The 17571-nt window shown below is 63.1% G+C and overlaps 1 protein-coding gene across 2 annotated transcripts in view; it reads left to right on the top strand.

The window, feature by feature from the left end:
- HSPG2 (heparan sulfate proteoglycan 2) overlaps positions 1-17571 on the top strand; it is a 44109-nt gene that overhangs the window by 6435 nt on the left and 20103 nt on the right. Inside the window, exons 4-44 of one of the 2 annotated variants that reach the window (XM_071448964.1) lie at positions 38-103; positions 342-451; positions 539-597; positions 1170-1330; positions 1532-1657; positions 2374-2619; positions 3780-3899; positions 3971-4102; positions 5081-5225; positions 6090-6238; positions 6318-6464; positions 6540-6703; positions 6774-6950; positions 7369-7565; positions 7642-7789; positions 7878-8005; positions 8075-8161; positions 8251-8309; positions 8383-8450; positions 8917-9057; positions 10016-10192; positions 10292-10471; positions 10659-10777; positions 10853-10964; positions 11043-11156; positions 11235-11362; positions 11440-11526; positions 11612-11661; positions 11745-11833; positions 11908-12048; positions 12129-12320; positions 13199-13291; positions 13385-13465; positions 13546-13776; positions 14635-14748; positions 14838-14965; positions 15046-15132; positions 16215-16441; positions 16527-16637; positions 16714-16814; positions 17262-17442. In XM_071448964.1, the coding sequence (XP_071305065.1) occupies positions 38-103; positions 342-451; positions 539-597; positions 1170-1330; positions 1532-1657; positions 2374-2619; positions 3780-3899; positions 3971-4102; positions 5081-5225; positions 6090-6238; positions 6318-6464; positions 6540-6703; positions 6774-6950; positions 7369-7565; positions 7642-7789; positions 7878-8005; positions 8075-8161; positions 8251-8309; positions 8383-8450; positions 8917-9057; positions 10016-10192; positions 10292-10471; positions 10659-10777; positions 10853-10964; positions 11043-11156; positions 11235-11362; positions 11440-11526; positions 11612-11661; positions 11745-11833; positions 11908-12048; positions 12129-12320; positions 13199-13291; positions 13385-13465; positions 13546-13776; positions 14635-14748; positions 14838-14965; positions 15046-15132; positions 16215-16441; positions 16527-16637; positions 16714-16814; positions 17262-17442 (5373 nt within the window). The remainder of the gene's footprint in view (positions 1-37; positions 104-341; positions 452-538; positions 598-1169; positions 1331-1531; positions 1658-2373; positions 2620-3779; positions 3900-3970; positions 4103-5080; positions 5226-6089; positions 6239-6317; positions 6465-6539; positions 6704-6773; positions 6951-7368; positions 7566-7641; positions 7790-7877; positions 8006-8074; positions 8162-8250; positions 8310-8382; positions 8451-8916; positions 9058-10015; positions 10193-10291; positions 10472-10658; positions 10778-10852; positions 10965-11042; positions 11157-11234; positions 11363-11439; positions 11527-11611; positions 11662-11744; positions 11834-11907; positions 12049-12128; positions 12321-13198; positions 13292-13384; positions 13466-13545; positions 13777-14634; positions 14749-14837; positions 14966-15045; positions 15133-16214; positions 16442-16526; positions 16638-16713; positions 16815-17261; positions 17443-17571) is intronic. The other variant, XM_071448965.1, reaches the window with a different exon arrangement.

The raw sequence follows: 17571 nt of genomic DNA, 5'->3' as shown, positions 1-17571 counted from the left end.
TCCTCCTCTTCCTCCTCCTCCTCCTCCCCGGGGGCAGCGCCCGGGCCCCGCCCCGCGCCCGCGGGCATGGTGGTGGCTGAGCCCGAGGATGACCCCCCAATCAGTAAGTGACACTTTTTGGGGACCCCCCCTTTTGCTGCACCCCCACTTTTCTTCCTCCTGTGCTTTATGGGGTGGGATCCCAATCCCTGTGGGGAGGGGGAGGACACAGCTGGGGAGCAGAAGGAACATCTGGATGGGGGGGGGGTCACAGCTGGGTGAGGGGGATTTTTTGGGTGTGCAGGTGCCACCCCCCCAGTTTTGACACCCCATCCCCCAACTTTGGCACCCCCCACCCCCAGTTTATTTCCGGGCCCTGGTGAACTTCACCCGCAGCATCGACTACAGCCCCCGGCTGGAGGACCCTGACTCCGAGGAATTCCGGGAGATTTCCGAGGCCGTGGTGGACACGGTGAGCACTGGGGGGGCACTCGGGGGGTGCAGGGGCGGGGGGCACCCGAGGGACCCTCCTGAGCCCTCATTTCCTGCCCCCCAACAGCTGGAGTCCGAGTATTTCAAAGTGCCTGGGGACCAGGTGGTCAGCGTGGTCTTCATCAAGTGAGTGAGGAAGGGGGGATTGGGGAGCTTTGGGGGGCTTGGGGGAGTCTAGGGGGGCTTAGGGGGTTTGGGAGGTCGGGAAAAGAGGTGGGGCAGGGGGGTCTGGGGGAGGAAGGCATCACCTGGGGAGATTTTGGGGTGGAATGAGGAAGTTTTGGGGTGCGGCAAGGAGCTTTTGGGAGTGCAGGGAGGTTTTGGGGATGATGGAGGTGTTTGGAGGTGAAGGGGATGTTTTGGGATGCAATGAGGGGCTTTTGGGGTGCAATGAGGAGATTTTGGGGTGCTTTTGGGAGGACAGAGAGGTTTTGTGGGTGTCTGGGTGGGTTGGCAGTGGTGGGAATGCTTTGGGGTTCAAAGAGGGGCTTTTGGGTTGCAGTGAGGACATTTCAGGGTCCAGTGAAGAGCTTTTGGGAGTGCAGGGTTTTTTTGGGGTGACTGATGCATTTGGAGGTGATGGGGCGGATTGGAGGTGATGAGGAATTCTCGGGGTGCAACGTGGGCAGCCTGGAGGCTCAGGGCCGGTTTGGGGGTGCAGTGTGGCTGTTCTGGGACGCTGACCCCTTGTCCCCCAGGCAGCTGGACGGGGACGTGTTCGTGGAGCTGGACGTGGGCTCGGAGGGGAACGGGGACGAGGCGCAGCTCGGGGGGGTCCTGCGGGACCTGCTGGCCGGGGGCTCCATCGCCTCCTACCTCACCTCCCCCCAGGGCTTCCAGTTCCGCCGCCTGGGAGCCGGTGAGCCCTGGGGGGGCTCTGGGGGGAGCCCTGGGGGGGCTCTGGGGGGAGCCCTGGGGGGTTTTGGGGTGCTCTGGAGCGGCTTGGGGCTGGAAGCCTCAGAGCAGCGCATCCCAGCTTGTGTTGCTCTGCTGGCTGAATTGAGGGAGGGGGGATGTTTTGGGGTGCCCCCCTGACCCTGTGCCCCCTCCCTGGCCACAGTGACCCCCCAGCCACGCGCCTGCACCGCGGGGGAGTTCTCCTGTGGGAGCGGGGAGTGCGTGGCCCTGGAATATCGCTGCGACCGCCGGCCCGACTGCCACGACGCCTCTGATGAGGAGGGATGTGGTGAGGCAGTGGGGCACCCCAAAACCTCCTCTGTCCCCTCCAACCCCCCCCCCCCCTCATTTCCCATCCCATGGCCCTGACACACCCCCTCTACACCCCCCTTTCCTGCCTATAACCCTCCTATAGTCTCCTCCTGCACCCCCAGTTCCCCCTGTAACCCCCTGCCCCATATTTTACCCCTACACCCCCATAAACATTCCCTGCAGCCCCTTTTTCCCATATACCCCCTTATACTGTACTGCCCCCTCATTTCCCCTCAAACCCCCTGCACCCCATCAACACTCCCCACACCCCTTTTGCCCAGTACACCCCTCTATACCACTCTGCACCCCCATTTCTCACTTTAACCCCCGTGCACCCCCATTTTATCCCTATGTCCCCATAAACACTCCTCACACCCTTTTTTTCCCCATATAACCCCCCTGCACCCCATTTTTACCCCTACACCCCCATAAGCCCCCCTTGCACCCCGCCCACAACCCTTTTGTCCTCTATACCACTACACTCCCCCATTTCTCATTTTAATCCCCCTGCACCCCCATTTTACCCCTATGCACCATAAACACTCTTCACATCCCTTTTTCCCCCCATATAACCCTTCTGCACCCCATTTTTGCCCCTAAACCCCCCCCATACGCCCCCTTTGCACCCCTCCCCTCCAGCCCCTCCCTCTTCACCCCTAAATCCCCCCCTAACCCCCTTTTATCTGCCCCCAGAGCCCTCCCCACGGCCGCCCCCCAGCACTGCCCGCCCGGCCACCACCACACGCCTGCTGAGCACCGTCCCCGTGGGCACCACCCCGGCGTCCCCGCTGCGCCCCTTCACCCCACGGCCCCCAAAACCAGCGCCCGGGGGGTGCCAGGGGGGCGAGGCCGCCTGCAGGGACGGGCGCTGCGTGCCCCGGGACTACCTGTGCGACGGAGAGCGCGACTGCGCTGACGGCTCCGACGAGGACGCCTGCGGTGGGTCTGGGGGATGGAGGGGCTTTGTGGGGGGCTCCACCTGCACTTCAGCAGGACCCTGTGTCCCATGACAAACTGCTGGAATAGCTGGCAGGCCGTGGCTTGGGCAGGTTCGCTCTGGGCTGGGCTGGGAAGGGCTGGTGGAGAGCTGGGAGATGATGCAGTCGGTGTTGGGGCACCAGGTGTGTCCCCCAGGGATCCCTGTTGGGCCCAGTCCAGGTAAAGTAAAGTAAAGATCATCTTTGCTGATGGTCTGGGTGAGGGCATTGAGATCCACACCAAGCTGGGTGCAGGTGTGGATGGTTGGAGGGTTGAGGGCTCTGCAGAGGGCCCTGGACAGGCTGGATCCAAGGGATGAATCCATTGGTGTGAGGTTTAACAAGTCCAAGTGCCGGGTCCTGCACTTTGACCACAACAACCCCTGCAGGGCTACGGATTGAGGGGCTGGAGAGCAGCCAGGCAGAAAGGGACCTGCAGGGACTGATGGACAGCAGGCTGGACATGAGCCAGCAGCGTGCCCAGGTGGGCAAGATGGCCAAGGGCTCCTGGCCTGGATCAGGAATGGTGTGGCCAGCAGGAGCAGGGCAGGGATTGTTCCCCTGTGCTGGGCACTGGTTGGGCAGCACCTCGAGAGCTGTGTCCAGTTCTGGGCCCCCCAGTTTAGGAAGGACATGGAGGGGCTGGAGCGTGTCCAGAGAAGGGCAGAAAGGCTGGTGAGGGGTCTGGAGCACAAATCCTCTGAGGAGCAGCTGAGGGAGCTGGGGGGCTCCTGACCCTCCTAACCCTGGAGAAAAGGAGGCTCAGGGGGGACCTTATCGCTCTACAACTCCCTGAAAGGAAAGTGCAGCCCAGTGGGGCCTGAGCTCTACTCCCAGAGAACTGGGAACAGGATGAGAGGACACAGCCCTGAGGTGTGCAGGAGAGGTTTAGGCTGCACATTAGGAAGAAGCTCTACACAGAAAGGGTGACTGGGCACTGGATGGGGCTGCCCAGGGAGGTGGTGGAGTCACCATCCCTGGAAGGGTTTAAAGAAAGCCCAAATGTGGCACTCAGCGCCATGGTCTGGGTGACAAGGTGGTGTTGGGTCATCAATGATCTCAAAGGTCTCATCCACCCTGGGATTTTGGGATTCTGGGTGCTGACCTGCCCCGTGCCCCCAGGCACCCCGTCCCCCTGCGAACCCAACGAGTTCAAGTGTGCCAACGGGCACTGCGCCCTCAAGCTCTGGCGCTGCGATGGCGAGAACGACTGCGGCGACGGCTCCGACGAGAGCGACTGCCGTGAGTACGGGGGCTCGGGGACACCGTGGGGACACGGGGACACGGCTGACCCCGTGCTGTCCCCCCTGCAGCCACCAAGGCACCCGGTGCGGCCTGTGGGCCGGCGGAATTCCGGTGTGTGTCCAGCGGGAGCTGCATCCGAGCCAGCTACCAGTGCGACAGGGAGCCCGACTGCCCCGACCGCAGCGATGAGGTTGGATGTGGTGAGTGACACCAGAGGGGACAGCTCGGCAGGCAGGGGACATGGGGACCAAGGCTGGCCTGGGGATGCTGTGTTAGGGATGCTCTGATGCTGGGGGCATGTGGTGCTGTGACACCAGGCTGGGGACACTGCCCGGGGGCCTTGTGCCAGTGCAGAGGGCTGGGGACATTGTGTCATGGTGCCAGGCTGGTGGCACTGTGCTTGGGGACAGTGTGCCATGGCACTGGGCTGGGGACTCTGTGCCCAAGCCAGTGCCATGGGACCATACCGGGGGCACTGTGGCACTGTGGCACGGTGCTGGCTGCCACACTGGGGACAGTGCCACACTGGGAAGCCTGTGTCATGGCATCAGGCTGGGGACCCTGTGCTGGGAGCTTGACCCCAGGTGGTGCCATGCTGGGGACATGGCATAGAACCAGGCTGGCCACCACACTGGGGACCCTGTCCCCAAGCTGGACTGGAGGCAGTGCCAAGGAACCTGTCCCCAGGTGGGTCTGGGGTGGCAGTGACAGTGTCCCCATCTTCCAGTGGTGCCACACAGAGCAGATGGTATCAGTGGCAGTGACAGTGACAGTGGCAGTGTCCCAGTTCCCTGGGGTGCCAGCAGGGCAGGTGGTGCCGATGGTAGTGGCAGTCCAGAATGACAGGGGTGACAGTCACAGTGTTCTTGACACCTGGGACGGGTGGTGACTGTGTCAGTGGTAGTGGTGGTGACAATGACTGGGTGGGGGGTGGCAGTGGCAGTGTCCCTGTCCCCCGGTGGTGCCGGTGGCGGTGACAGTGACTGACTGGGTGGCAGTGGCAGTGTCCCTGTCCCCCGGTGGTGCCGGTGGCGGTGACAGTGACTGACTGGGTGGCAGTGGCAGTGTCCCTGTCCCCCGGTGGTGCCGGTGGCGGTGACAGTGACTGACTGGGTGGCAGTGGCAGTGTCCCTGTCCCCCGGTGGCGGTGAGAGTGACTGACTGGGTGGCGGTGGCAGTGCCCCCACAGGTGGTGACGCTGCCACGGGAGTCAGTGACGGCGGTGCCAGGCCAGACCGTCACCTTCACCTGTGTGGCCACCGGTGTCCCCACCCCCATCGTCACCTGGCGCCTGAACTGGGGACACACCCCCAGCAGCCACAGGTGGGCGGGGCCTAAGGGGTGCTGGTTGCGGATTGGAGGAGGGGGAGTGGCTTGCATGGGAGAAACTTGTGATTGGGTGTGGTCTGTGATGGGAGAAGCTTCTATTGGGGTGGGGGGTGTGTGGGCGGGGTTTGTTTGGGGGCTGAGGTGCTGGGGCCCGCCTCGGGGCGGGGCTTCTGTGCAGGGTGTGGTCTGAGTGGGCGGGGCTTGATAAATGGGTGTGGCTAGCAGGCACGTGTGGTTATGTGGGCGGGGCTTGTGCGGTGGGAGGAGCTTTCGGCTGGGGCGGGGCCGGGGTGTAAGGTGGTCATGCAGAGGGAATGGGCTCCTGGGCTGGGGCTGGGTGCTGGGTGTGCGGGGCACTGGGTGTGCAGGACATGGTGTACTGTGTGTGAGGGGCACTGGGTGTGTAGGGCACTGGGTGTGCAGGACATGGTGTAGTGTGTGTGAGGGGCACTGGGTGTGCAGGGGCACTGGGTGTACTGGGTGTACAGGGCACTGGTTGTGCCTGGTAGCAGGGGGTGTGGGTGTGCAGGGCACTGGGTGCACTGGGTGTGCAGGGCACTGGGTGTGCACGGCACTGGGTGTAATGGGTGTGGGGGCACTGGGTGTGCAGGGGTACTGGGTGTACTGGGTGTACAGGGCACTGGGTGTGCCCGGTATCAGGTGGTGTGGGTGTGCAGGGCACTGGGTGTGTGGGGCACTGGGTGCCAGGTGTCCAGGGCACCGGGTGTCCAGGCTATTGGGTGTACTGGGTGTGCAGGTGTGCCAGGTACTGCGTGTGCTGGGCACAGGGTGTGTGTGGCTCCTGGCTGTGCTGGGCTCCACTTGTGTCAGGCTCTGGGTAGCAAACGTGCCCCACAGGGTGTCGATCGTGAGCGAGGCTGGGCAGGGCACCCTGACAATCCGGGACGTGAAGGAGGCTGATCAAGGCGCCTACACCTGCGAGGCCATCAACACCCTGGGCATGGTGTTCGGCATCCCTGACAGCATCCTCACCGTCACCCGCCCCGGTGAGCCGCCCCTCCCCGCTCCGTGCCACCAATCCCACCGTGGCACTGTCACCATCACCCGCTGTCTCATCTCCCACAGGGCCATGTCCCGAGGGCCACTTCCAGGTGACAGGGACATCCCGCTGCCTGCCCTGCTTCTGCTTCGGTGTCACCACCTCCTGCCGTGCCACCAGCCGGCACCGCCACCGCCTCCACCTGCGCTTCAACCGCCCCGACGACTTCAAGGGTGAGCTCTGGGGACAGGGCACAGGGGCTGGACAGGAGCAAGGGACACAGCAGGGGCTGAGCGTTTTCCTTGCAGGTGTCAACGTGACGGTGCCAGCAGCGCCATCCGCACCGGTGCTCTCAGCCACCCAACTCCACGTGGATGTGGGCACTGAGGAATTCCAGCTCCTGGACCTGTCCCGCCGCTTTCTGGCGCTGGACGCCTTCTGGGCACTGCCAGAGCCCTTCCTTGGGGACAAGGTGATGCCGGGGCAGGGTCAGGGCTGGGCACACCAGTGGCACGGCCTCTGACAGCCCACTCTGCTGCCAGGTGGATGCCTACGGGGGAGCGCTGAGCTACGGGGTGCGGTACCGGCTGGGCCGGGGGCCCCCCGAGCCCACCGCCCACCCCGACGTGCTGCTGCGGGGCCACGGGCGGCAGCTGCGGGCACGGGCTGGTGACACCCAGCCTGACGTCCTCAACCGGCGGCACGTGCCCCTCACCGAGGTGGGTGTGAGAAGAGGTGGTGGTGGTGGTGGTGATGGATGAGTGATGGTGAGGATGGTGATGGTGATGGATGAATGATGGTGGTGGTGGGTGATGCAGGCAGGGGGTGGGTGACACTGGTTATACTGGTGGGTGGGTGAATCCAGGGATAGGAAGGAGATGCTGGTGAAGGGTGGGTGATGCTGGTGGCAAGTGGGTGATGCTGGTGGTGGTGATGGTGGTGATGCAGATAAGGGGTGGGTGACACTGGTTGTACTGGTGGGTGGGTGAATCTAGGGATGGGAAGAAGATACTGATGAAGGGTGGGTGATGCTGGTAGCAGTGATGTTGATGATGGGCACTGATGCCGGTGGGGACAGGTGGGTGATGCCAGCATTACCATCACCCTGCTGTGACACTGCTGTCACCATCCTGGCAGGATCACTGGGAGGACGAGCAGGGTGCCCCTGTGAGCCGGGAGCTGCTGCTGCTGGTGCTGCAGGGGCTGGAGGGCATCTTCATCCGGGCAGTGTATGACGGGCGCATGGCCAGCGTGGGGCTCAGTGACGTGGCCATGGACATCACCAGCACTGCGGACACTGGCCTGGGGCCAGCTGGTGACGTCGAGGAGTGCAGGTGAGCACTGGCAGCAAGGTCACGGGCTCAGTGCCACTGCTGCTGTGATGCCACTGTCACACTGCTCTGTCCCCAGGTGCCCCGTGGGCTACACGGGGCTGTCGTGCCAGCGCTGTGCCCCCCGTTTTGAGCGGGTGACAAGGGGACCCTACCTGGGGACCTGCTCTGGCTGTGGCTGCCATGGCCACTCGAGCACCTGTGACCCCGTTTTTGGGCACTGCTTGGTAAGGAGTGAGGGGGTGACGAGGTGACAAGGGGACAGGGACCCAGCACAGGATCACCACTCCCCTGTGACACGTGTCCCCCTCCCAGAACTGCCAGCACAACACGGAGGGTCCCCAGTGTGAGAAGTGCAAACCTGGCTTCTTCGGCGATGCCACCAAGGGCACAGCCACTGCTTGTCACCCTTGTCCCTGTCCCTACACGGAGCCATCTCGCAGGTGGGTGCCGACCCCAGGGACCGGCCCCTGATGTCACTGCCCTGGTGTCACTGTCACTGTCACCCACAGGTTCTCGGAGTCCTGCTTTTTGGACACAGATGGCCAGGCCACCTGCGACGCCTGCGCCCCTGGATACGCTGGTCGCCGCTGCGAGAGGTGGGTGGGGGGTCCCTCCCCATAACCCCCCGACCTGGCACCCCACCCATCACCCACCTATCACCCACCTATCACCCACCCATCCATAGGTGCGCCCCAGGCTACGAGGGAGACCCCATCCAGCCGGGTGGCAAGTGCACCCCGATTGGTGAGTGGAGGGTGCTGGTTGGGGGGTCCCTGCACCCTTGGGTGCCCCCCACCCTCACCCTTGCTGCCTGCAGGCCAGGAGCTCGTCAAGTGTGATGCCCGTGGGGGCCAGGACGAGGCGGGTGGCACTTGTCGCTGCAAGGTGAGGGCAGGGGGCTGGGGGACAGTGGGGCAATATTGGTGGGGACAATGCGAGGGGGCAACAGGGGGCTGGGTGTTGCCATCCCCCACTGCACCAGCCTGGTCCCAGGTACCCAGTCCCTGCCCTAGCACCCATCTGAACTCTACCCCATGGCACCCAGCTCCCCTGAGGCAACCAGTCCCACTCTCGCATGGTAGCGAGTGCCATCCCCATAGCACCCAGTTCAATCCACCCAGCACCAATCCCATCCCCTGCCCCATGGCACCCAGCCCAACCCCCCAGCAGGACCCTCTCCAACCCCCCACAACACCCAGTCCAATCCCCCCAGCACCAATGACAACACCCCCATGGCACCCAGTCTGGTCCCTGGGGTACCCAGTCCCACCAGTCCCCCCCAGTCCATCCCACCCCCTGCAGCCAGTCCCACCCATTTCCCTGCTCACCCCTGCCCTCCCTGTGCCCCCAGCCCAACGTCCGTGGCCGGCTCTGTGACTCCTGTGCTGCTGGCACCTTCCACCTGAGCGCTGCCAACCCTGCAGGCTGCCTGCCCTGCTTCTGCATGGGGCTGTCCCGCTCCTGCGCCAGCTCCGCCTGGCACCGCCACCAGGTACCCACGGCATGGGACAGACTGGGCCATCCTGGGCCATGGCCTGCCAGGTCTTGTCATTGTCTCAATGTGCCATTCCATGGCGTGGCGTGTCTTGTCATTGTCTTGATGTGCCATGCCATCCCATGCCGTTCCATGCTTTGTCATTGTCTTGATGTTCCATGCCATGCCATGCCATGCCATGCCATGCCATGCCATGCCATGCCATGCCATGCCTTGTTTTTGTCTTGACGTGCCATTCCATGCCATGGCATGTCTTGTCCTTGTCTTGACATGTCACTCCATGTATGCCATGCCTCGTCATTGTCTTGACAATCCATGCCATGGCATGGCGTGTCTTGTCATTGTCTTGATGTGCTGTGCCATGCCATGCCATGCCATGCCATGCCATGCCATGCCATGCCATGCCATGCCATGCCATGCCATTGTCTTGATGTTCCATGCTATGTCATGCCATGCCATGCCTTGTCATTGTCTTGATGTACCATGCCATAGTAGTGCCATGCCATGCCATGGTGCCGTGCCATGTTGTGCCATGTCTTGCTGTGCTGTGCAGTGATGTGCCATTATGTGTTGTGTCGTGCCATACGGTGTCATGCCATGCCATGTACTGTCACAATACACGGTCTGTAGTGTTACACTGTGCCATGCCATGTTGTGCCATGTCTTGCCATGTCTTGCTGTGCCATGGCATGCTCTGTAGTGTTACACTGTGCCGTTCCATGTGGTGCCAGGTAGCACCACATTGTGCTGTGCTGTGCGATAATGTCATGTCACCCATGCCGTGGCATGCCATGAAGTGCCATGGTGCCGTGTCATACAACACACATGTCGTGCCTTGTCGTGCCATATAGGGCCATGCTGTGCCAAGTGATGCCATGTAATGTCATGCCGTGTCCTGCCGTGCCATGTGGCGCCATGCCGTGCCAGGCCATGCCCACCACAATCCCTCTCCCAGGTGCTGCTCAGCTCTGAGGACTCGGCGCCGCTGCCCCTGGCCAACCTGTCGGGGTCACGGCTGGCGGGGGCAGTGCCACACTTCGTGTCCTCGCGGGAGCTGCACTTTGACGCCTTCCGAGAGCTGCCACGGGGTGTTCACTACTGGGTGCTGCCTGCACCCTTCACCGGGGACAAGGTGACACAGCCGCTCTGGGGACACCTCTGTGCCTCTGTGTGTCCCCACCGCCCAGCTGGGGGAGCTGGTGGCCCCAAGCCATGCTGAGTGTCCCCACAGGTGACAGCGTATGGTGGGGAGCTGCGGTACACAGTGACACACCGGGCCCCGGCGGGCGCTCCCCTGCCCCCCCGGCACCCTGATGTCCTGCTCCAGGGCAATGGGATCCTCCTGGAGCACTTCTCCAGTGCTACCCCCCCGGCTGGTGTCCCCACCACTGTGACTGTGCCCATCCGTGAGGTGAGAGGGGTCCCTGTGTGACACCCAGCGAGAGGGGTCATGGAGGGGGGGGGTCAGACTGGGTGCTGGGGTGGGGTTGGTCTGGGGGCCCCAGGGGTCAGACTGGCTGCCATGGGGAGGTCACCCTGGATAGCCCAGGGTGCAGTGGGGGATGGCAGCCCCCATGTCACCCTGGTGTGTGGCACAGGGTGCCTGGCGCCGCGCAGATGGGCACGATGCCACCCGCGAGCACCTCCTGATGGCCCTGGCCGACGTGGACCTGTTCATGATCCGGGCATCCTACTCAGAGCAGCCAGAGGAGAGCAGGTGAGCTCCTGGTGGAGTCAGGAGGGGACACAGCAGGGTGGCAGGGCAGTGCTGACGTCCCCTCTGGCCCCGCAGACTGGCTGATGTCACCCTGGACGTGGCAGTGCCACACGCCACCGGCCGCCCGCCCGCGCTGGAAGTGGAGGATTGTGCCTGCCCCCCTGGGTACCGCGGGGCCTCGTGCCAGGTGAGACCCTCGGGTCCCCTCACTGCCACTGCGGGGGTGCTGAGCCGTGTCCCACCCCACTGCCACTGTCCCCTCTAGGACTGTGACACCGGCTACACCCGCAGCAGCGCTGGGCTCTACCTGGGCACCTGCGAGCCGTGCCAGTGCCACGGCCATGCCAGCGAGTGCCATCCTGACACCGGCGTCTGCCAGGTCAGCTGGGGACACCCAGGGGACTCTCCAGGAGCTCCCATGGCAGGGACACCGATGCCACCACCCCCTTTCTTACAGGGCTGCCGAGATCACACGGAGGGTCCCCAGTGTGACAAGTGCCAACCTGGCTACTACGGCGATGCCACCCGGGGCACCCCGGGCGACTGCCAGCCCTGTCCTTGCTATGGACCCCATGGGGACACCCAGTAGGTGCCATTCCCTGGTCTGTCCCATCCCTGAGGACACTGACTGGGTGTCACCTGTCCCTTTGTCCCCTCCACAGGGTGACAAAGATCTGCTTTGAGGACACGGATGGGCAGCCCACGTGCAGTGCCTGTGCCCCAGGGCACAGCGGGCGCCTCTGCGAGAGGTGACAGGGACACTGGGGTGGGGCAGGGGGCATTTTTGGGGTGACTGCTCCTCTCACTGCCTCATTTGGGTTTGTCCCACCCTAGGTGCTTGCCCGGCTACGTGGGGGACCCACTACGGGGAGAGCCATGCCGAGGTGAGTGTCACAGGGCAGGACAAAGTGGTGTCCCCTGCGGTGGCACTAAGGGGGGTTGTGGCTGACTGTGTGTCACCCCTCAGTGCCTGGTGTCCCCGGTGCTCAATGCCAGTGTGACCCACGAGGCAGCACCGGCGAGGGCTGCGATGCCAACGGGCAGTGTCACTGCAAGGTGAGCCTTGTGTGTGTGTCCCCAACCCCAGGAAGGGTGACAGAGCAATGTCACCGTGCTGTCTTCTCCCCCAGGCCAACGTGGAAGGTCCCCACTGTGCCACATGCCGTCCCCACCACTTCCACCTGAGCGGGGATGAGCCAGCTGGGTGCCTGCCCTGCTTCTGCATGGGCATCGTTCAGCACTGCACCAGCACTGCCTACGCCCGTGGCACCGTGAGTGTACCCTCTTGTCCCTACACGTCCCCAGGGTGTCCCCACCTGTCCCAGACCCCTCTCACCCCTCGATCCCGCAGATCCGGACGTCCTTTGCCCCGGGGGATGCCCAGGGGTTCGCCCTGGTGAACCGCCAGCACAGCACCCGCGTGGACAGCGGCTTTGGGGTGCAGCTGGGGCACCCCCAGCCCCACCTGACCTACGAGCGCTTCGGGGAGCTGCCCCCTGACTCCTACTACTGGCAGCTGCCACCTCCCTACCAGGGGGACAAGGTAACAGGGTGATCCCTGGGAGGACAGGGGTGCCCGTGGGAGCCATGGGAATGCCCCACCAGGGGCTGCACCCCCTCCCCATGGGCACCCTGGGCACTGTCAGAGGGGAGGTTGGGCACAGCCTCTTTGTCTCTGCCCTTCTCCTTTTTCTTCTTCCTTTTCCCTTTTTCCTATTTTCACCTTGTCTTTTTCCCCTTTGCCCCTTCTGTTTTCCCTTTTCCCATTTTCTCCTAATTTTTGCCTTTTTCATCCCTACCCTGTGCCATCCCCTGTCCCCATCATCATCCCCATTCTCCTCTTTCTCCTTTTTCCCCATCCCCTCCCCTCCCCATCCTCTTCCGTTCCTCATCTCTATCCTCTTTCTTGCCCTTTTCCCCTTCCACTTTCCCCTCTCTCTTTTCCCTCTCCTCTTCCTCATCCCTATTTTATCTCATTACCTTCCCCATCCCCATCCCTGTCCCCATCACCCCCATCCTCTTCTCTTTGCCTGTCCCATCCCATTATCCCATCCCATCCAATTCCATCCCATCCCATCCTCTCCCCTTTGCCCATCCCATCCTCTTCTCTTTGCCCATCCCTTCCCATTATCCCATCCCCTTACTCCATTCCATAATCCCATCCCATCCTTCTCCCCTTTGCCCATCCCATCCCATCCCATCCTATCCCATCCCATAATCCCATCCCATAATCCCATCCCATTATCCCATCTCATCCCATCATCCCATAATCCCATCATCCCATCATCCCATCCCATAATCCCATCCCATCCCATCCCATCCCATCCCATCCCATCCCATCATCCCATCCCATAATCCCATCCCACAATCCCGTTATCCCATTATCCCATTATCCCGTTATCCCATCCCGGTGCTCCCCAGGTGGGCTCCTATGGCGGTCGGCTGCGCTACACCCTGAGCTTCACCCCGGGGGGACAGGGAGCGCCCCTGCCCGACGCCGACGTCCAGATCACGGTAAGGGGGTGCTGGCTGGGGTGGCACAGGGACACACCGGGTGACACTGGGACCCCCTGACCCCCCTGTCCCCCTTGTCCCCCTTGTCCACAGGGCAATGACATCACACTGGTGGCCTACCAGCCTGACCTGGCCCCGCGGACCCCCCAGGCCTTCGAGATCATTTTTCGGGAGGTAGGAGGTGCTGGGCAGCCTTTGTCCCCAATGTCCCCCTTTGCCACAGCGTGTCCCCCGCTCACCCCCTATTCCTGCAGCAATACTGGCAGCGGCCAGATGGGCAGCCAGCGACACGGGAGCACCTGCTGATGGCACTGGCTGACCTGGATGAGATCCTCATCCGAGCCACCTACTCCACGAGCACGGCCGCGGCCGCCATCGCCGACGTGGCCATGGACACGGCCGTGCCCCCCCAGCCCGGCCTGCCCCCGGCCCCCGAGGTGGAGGAATGTCGCTGTCCCCCCGGATACCACGGGCTGTCCTGCCAGGTGAGCCCAGCCCAGCCCTCCCAGTGTCACCCCAACACCCTCATCACCTCCCTACCCTCCTCCCCAGTATCTCCTCATCATCCCCCAGCATCCCACCAGCAGCCCAGGGTGACCCTCCACCACCACCATCACTCCTTTCATCACTGTCCCCATCATCAACCCCAGCATCTCCCGATCATGGCCGGTATCACCCTCCATCCCTCCAGCATCCGTCCAGCATCCCCCATCATCACCCCCCATCACCTCCCATCATCATCCCTCCACCCTCTCATCCCCTATCAAACCCATCATCACCCTGCCAGCCTCACCCCTGTGACCCCTCCATTCTCCCCGCAGTATCAGCCCCTCATCACCTTCCATCACCCCCCAACACTCCCTCCATCACCCCTCCATCATGGCACCATCATCATCACCATCAGTCCCATCATTGCCCATCAGCCCCCAGCATCCCCCCAGCACCCCCCATATCACACCACACCATCACCTCCCATGACCCCACATCATCCCCAGCATCACCCCTACATACTCCCACCCAGCATCACCCCCAGCATTCTCCATCAACCCCCCCAGCCCATCCATCATCATCCATCTGTCCCCAGACCCCCCCTCACCTCAGTATCCCCCCCATCACCCCTCAAGTCTCCCTTCAGCAGGGAGGATTTATCCCATCATTCTCCATCATCCCATCAGCATCCCCCCATCATCGCCATCACTCCCCCACCCTTTCCCAAGCACTGCTACCATCACCCCCATCGCTCTTCATCACGCCCAGCACCCCCACCATCACCCATCTGTCCCCCAAGGCCCCTGCCAGCCCTGCCCAGGCTGTGGGGGTGCCAGCTCTGTCCCTCCCTGCAGGACTGTGCCCCCGGGTACACGCGCACGGGCGGGGGGCTCTACCTGGGCCACTGCGAGCTGTGTGAGTGCAACGGCCACTCCGAGAGCTGCCACCCCGAGAGCGGCGCCTGCTCCGTGAGTCCCCACGTCCCCAACCTCCTGGGGGAAGCTGTGGTGTTGGCCCAGCCCTGACAACCCCGATCTGTGCCCCCACTATCCCCCAGGGATGCTTGCACAACACGGCAGGGGACTTCTGTGACCAGTGCGCCCCCGGCTTCTATGGGGACGCCACCGCCGGGACCCCCGAGGACTGCCAGCCCTGCGCCTGTCCCCTCCCGTACCCTGAGAACCAGTGGGTGCCTGCACTGGGCTGGGGGTGCTGGGCTGGGTGCCAGGGAAGGGACCTGCCCTCACCTTGCTCTGTCCCTGCAGGTTTTCCAGGACCTGTGAGAGCCTGGGAGGCGGCGGGTACCGCTGCACCGCCTGTGAGCCGGGCTACACCGGGCAGTACTGCGAGCGGTGAGGCTGCTGGCACCCCAAAACCTGCCCCAGAAACCCACCCCGTGGGCTCACCCCCAAACCCCATCCCAATATACCCCTTGTCAGAACCAGCCCCATATACCCCTCCAAAAACCCACTGCATAGGCTCACCCCCATATACCCACCCTGAAACCCCATCCCAATATACCCCTCGTCAGAACCAACCCAATATACCCCTCCAAAAACCCACTCCATGGGCTCACCCCCAAACCCCATCCCAATATACCCCTCGTCAGAACCAGCCCCATATACCCCTCCAAAAACCCACTCCATGGGCTCACCCCCAAACCCCATCCCAATATACCCCTCATCAGAACCAACCCAATATACCCCTCTAAATACCCACTCCATGGGCTCGCCCCCATATACCCACTCTGCTCTACCTGCCCTGATGGGTTCACCCCCATATACCCACCCCAAAACCCCACCCTGACTGAGTCACCCTTATATACCTATCCCCAAAGCCCACCTCCACTGCCCCACCTTCACATACCCTGACGGCCTCACTCCCATTTATCCACCCACACATTCCCACCCCGATATACTCCTACTGTACCCACCCAATGTGCTCACCCCTCTGAGTTCACCCCAACACATGCATCCTAAAGAGCATCTGTGTACTCACCCCGACATATGCACCCTAATATGCTCACCCCAATTTATGCACCCCAGTATACTCACCCTGATAGCCTTCCCCTTACAGATCCACCCCAAAGTATACCCAGTATACCCACCCTATTACACCCACCCCCATATAGCCACCCCAATGTTCTCCTGCTTCCTCCCAATGTACTCACCCTTATGCGCTCATTCCAGATTTTTGCCTGACATGAGCACCCCAATACACAGCGCACCTACCCTGATGGCCTCACCCCAGTGGAGAAACCCCAAAGTGCCCACACTTATACCTGCCTTGACACAGTCCCACTATTCTCATCCTGATGTGCTCACCATGATGTGCTCACCCCAATATACCCACCCAAAATGCCCATCCCCACGCACACCCCAAAGCACCCACCCCAGCCCACCCTCAAACCCCGTGCCCCCATTGTTCCCCGCAGCTGCGCCCCCGGTTACACGGGTGACCCCACGGTGCGGGGGCAGGGCTGTGTCCCCGCGGGGCCGCCCCCGGCGCTGGCCGTGCGCGTTCACCCCCAGCGCACCGCGGTGCCGCAGGGCAGCGCTGTCACCCTGCGCTGCCACGCCGCCGGGGAGCCGCCGCTCTACTACCACTGGGTGCGAGAGGACGGGCGGCCCCTCCCCGAGGGCGCCCAGAGCCGCCACCAAGGTACTGGGTGGCTCCGGGGGTGGGGGGGGGGGGGACATCGGGGTGTCCCCAAGGTGTGGGGTGTCACCTGCCTGTCCCCCTCCAGGTGAGGAGCTGCACTTCCCCAGCATCCAGCCCTCTGAAGCCGGCGTCTACGTCTGCTCCTGCCGCAACCTCCGGCACAGCAATGCCAGCCGCGCCGAGGTCATTGTCACCGGTAGGTCGTCACCGAGAGGGGGGGACAGGCACGGAGGGGAGGCAGGAGCGGGGCTCACCTCTCTGTGTGGGCGCAGAGACCCCCGACAAGCCCATCACCGTCACCGTGGAGGAGAAGCGGGTGCAGCGGGTGCAGCCCGGAGCTGATGTCACCTTCGTCTGCACCGCCAAGAGCAAGGTGAGGGGAAGTGGGCACAGCATGGCAGGGGTGCAGCAGGGCACCTCTGGGTGTGTGCAGGGACACTCAGGGTGTGGAGATGCCCCTGGGTGCCCACCTGGTCCTACAGAGCAAAGGGACACCCAAGGGATGTACTCATGGGGACATGCAGAGCACAGGAACTGCTGTGCCCATATGGACCCCCCAAGCCCCCTTGGGTCCTTATGGAGCTCCATGGGACATCCTCTTCCCTTTGCCTATCCCATCCCATTATCCCATCCCCTTACCCCATCCCATTATCCCATCCCATTCCATTCCATCCCATCCCAGCCTCTTCTCTTTGCCTGTCCCATCCCATTATCCCATCCCATTATCCCATCCCAGGTGCCACCTTTCCCACAGCTGGGCATGTGCCCTGCCACGTGCCCATCCCAGCAGCCTCAGACCTCCCCACCTCTGTCCCCCCAGTCTCCTGCCTACACCCTGGTGTGGACACGGCAGAACCACGGGACGCTGCCGGCGGGCGCCGTGGACTTCAACGGGATCCTGACGCTGCGCGGCGTGCGGCCCCAGGACGCCGGAGTCTACGTCTGCACCGGCTCCAACATGCTGGACATGGACCAGGGCACCGCCACGCTCTACGTCCAGGGTGAGCCCCCACACTGTGCCTCACCACGTGGTGACAGCGTGATGGGCGTATTGACTGGCCAGCCAGCAGGGTGATGGGCACACACAGTGCCAAGGCAAGGTGTGGTGGTTGCACTTGGCCCCCAGGTGC

The sequence above is a fragment of the Agelaius tricolor genome, unplaced genomic scaffold (assembly GCF_023055355.1).
Source record: "Agelaius tricolor isolate 1412-34295 unplaced genomic scaffold, bAgeTri1.0.p SCAF_28, whole genome shotgun sequence".
NCBI lineage: Eukaryota > Metazoa > Chordata > Aves > Passeriformes > Icteridae > Agelaius > Agelaius tricolor.
The sequence above is the reverse complement of the archived record's forward strand: the minus strand, read 5'-3'. Positions and strand labels throughout refer to the sequence as shown.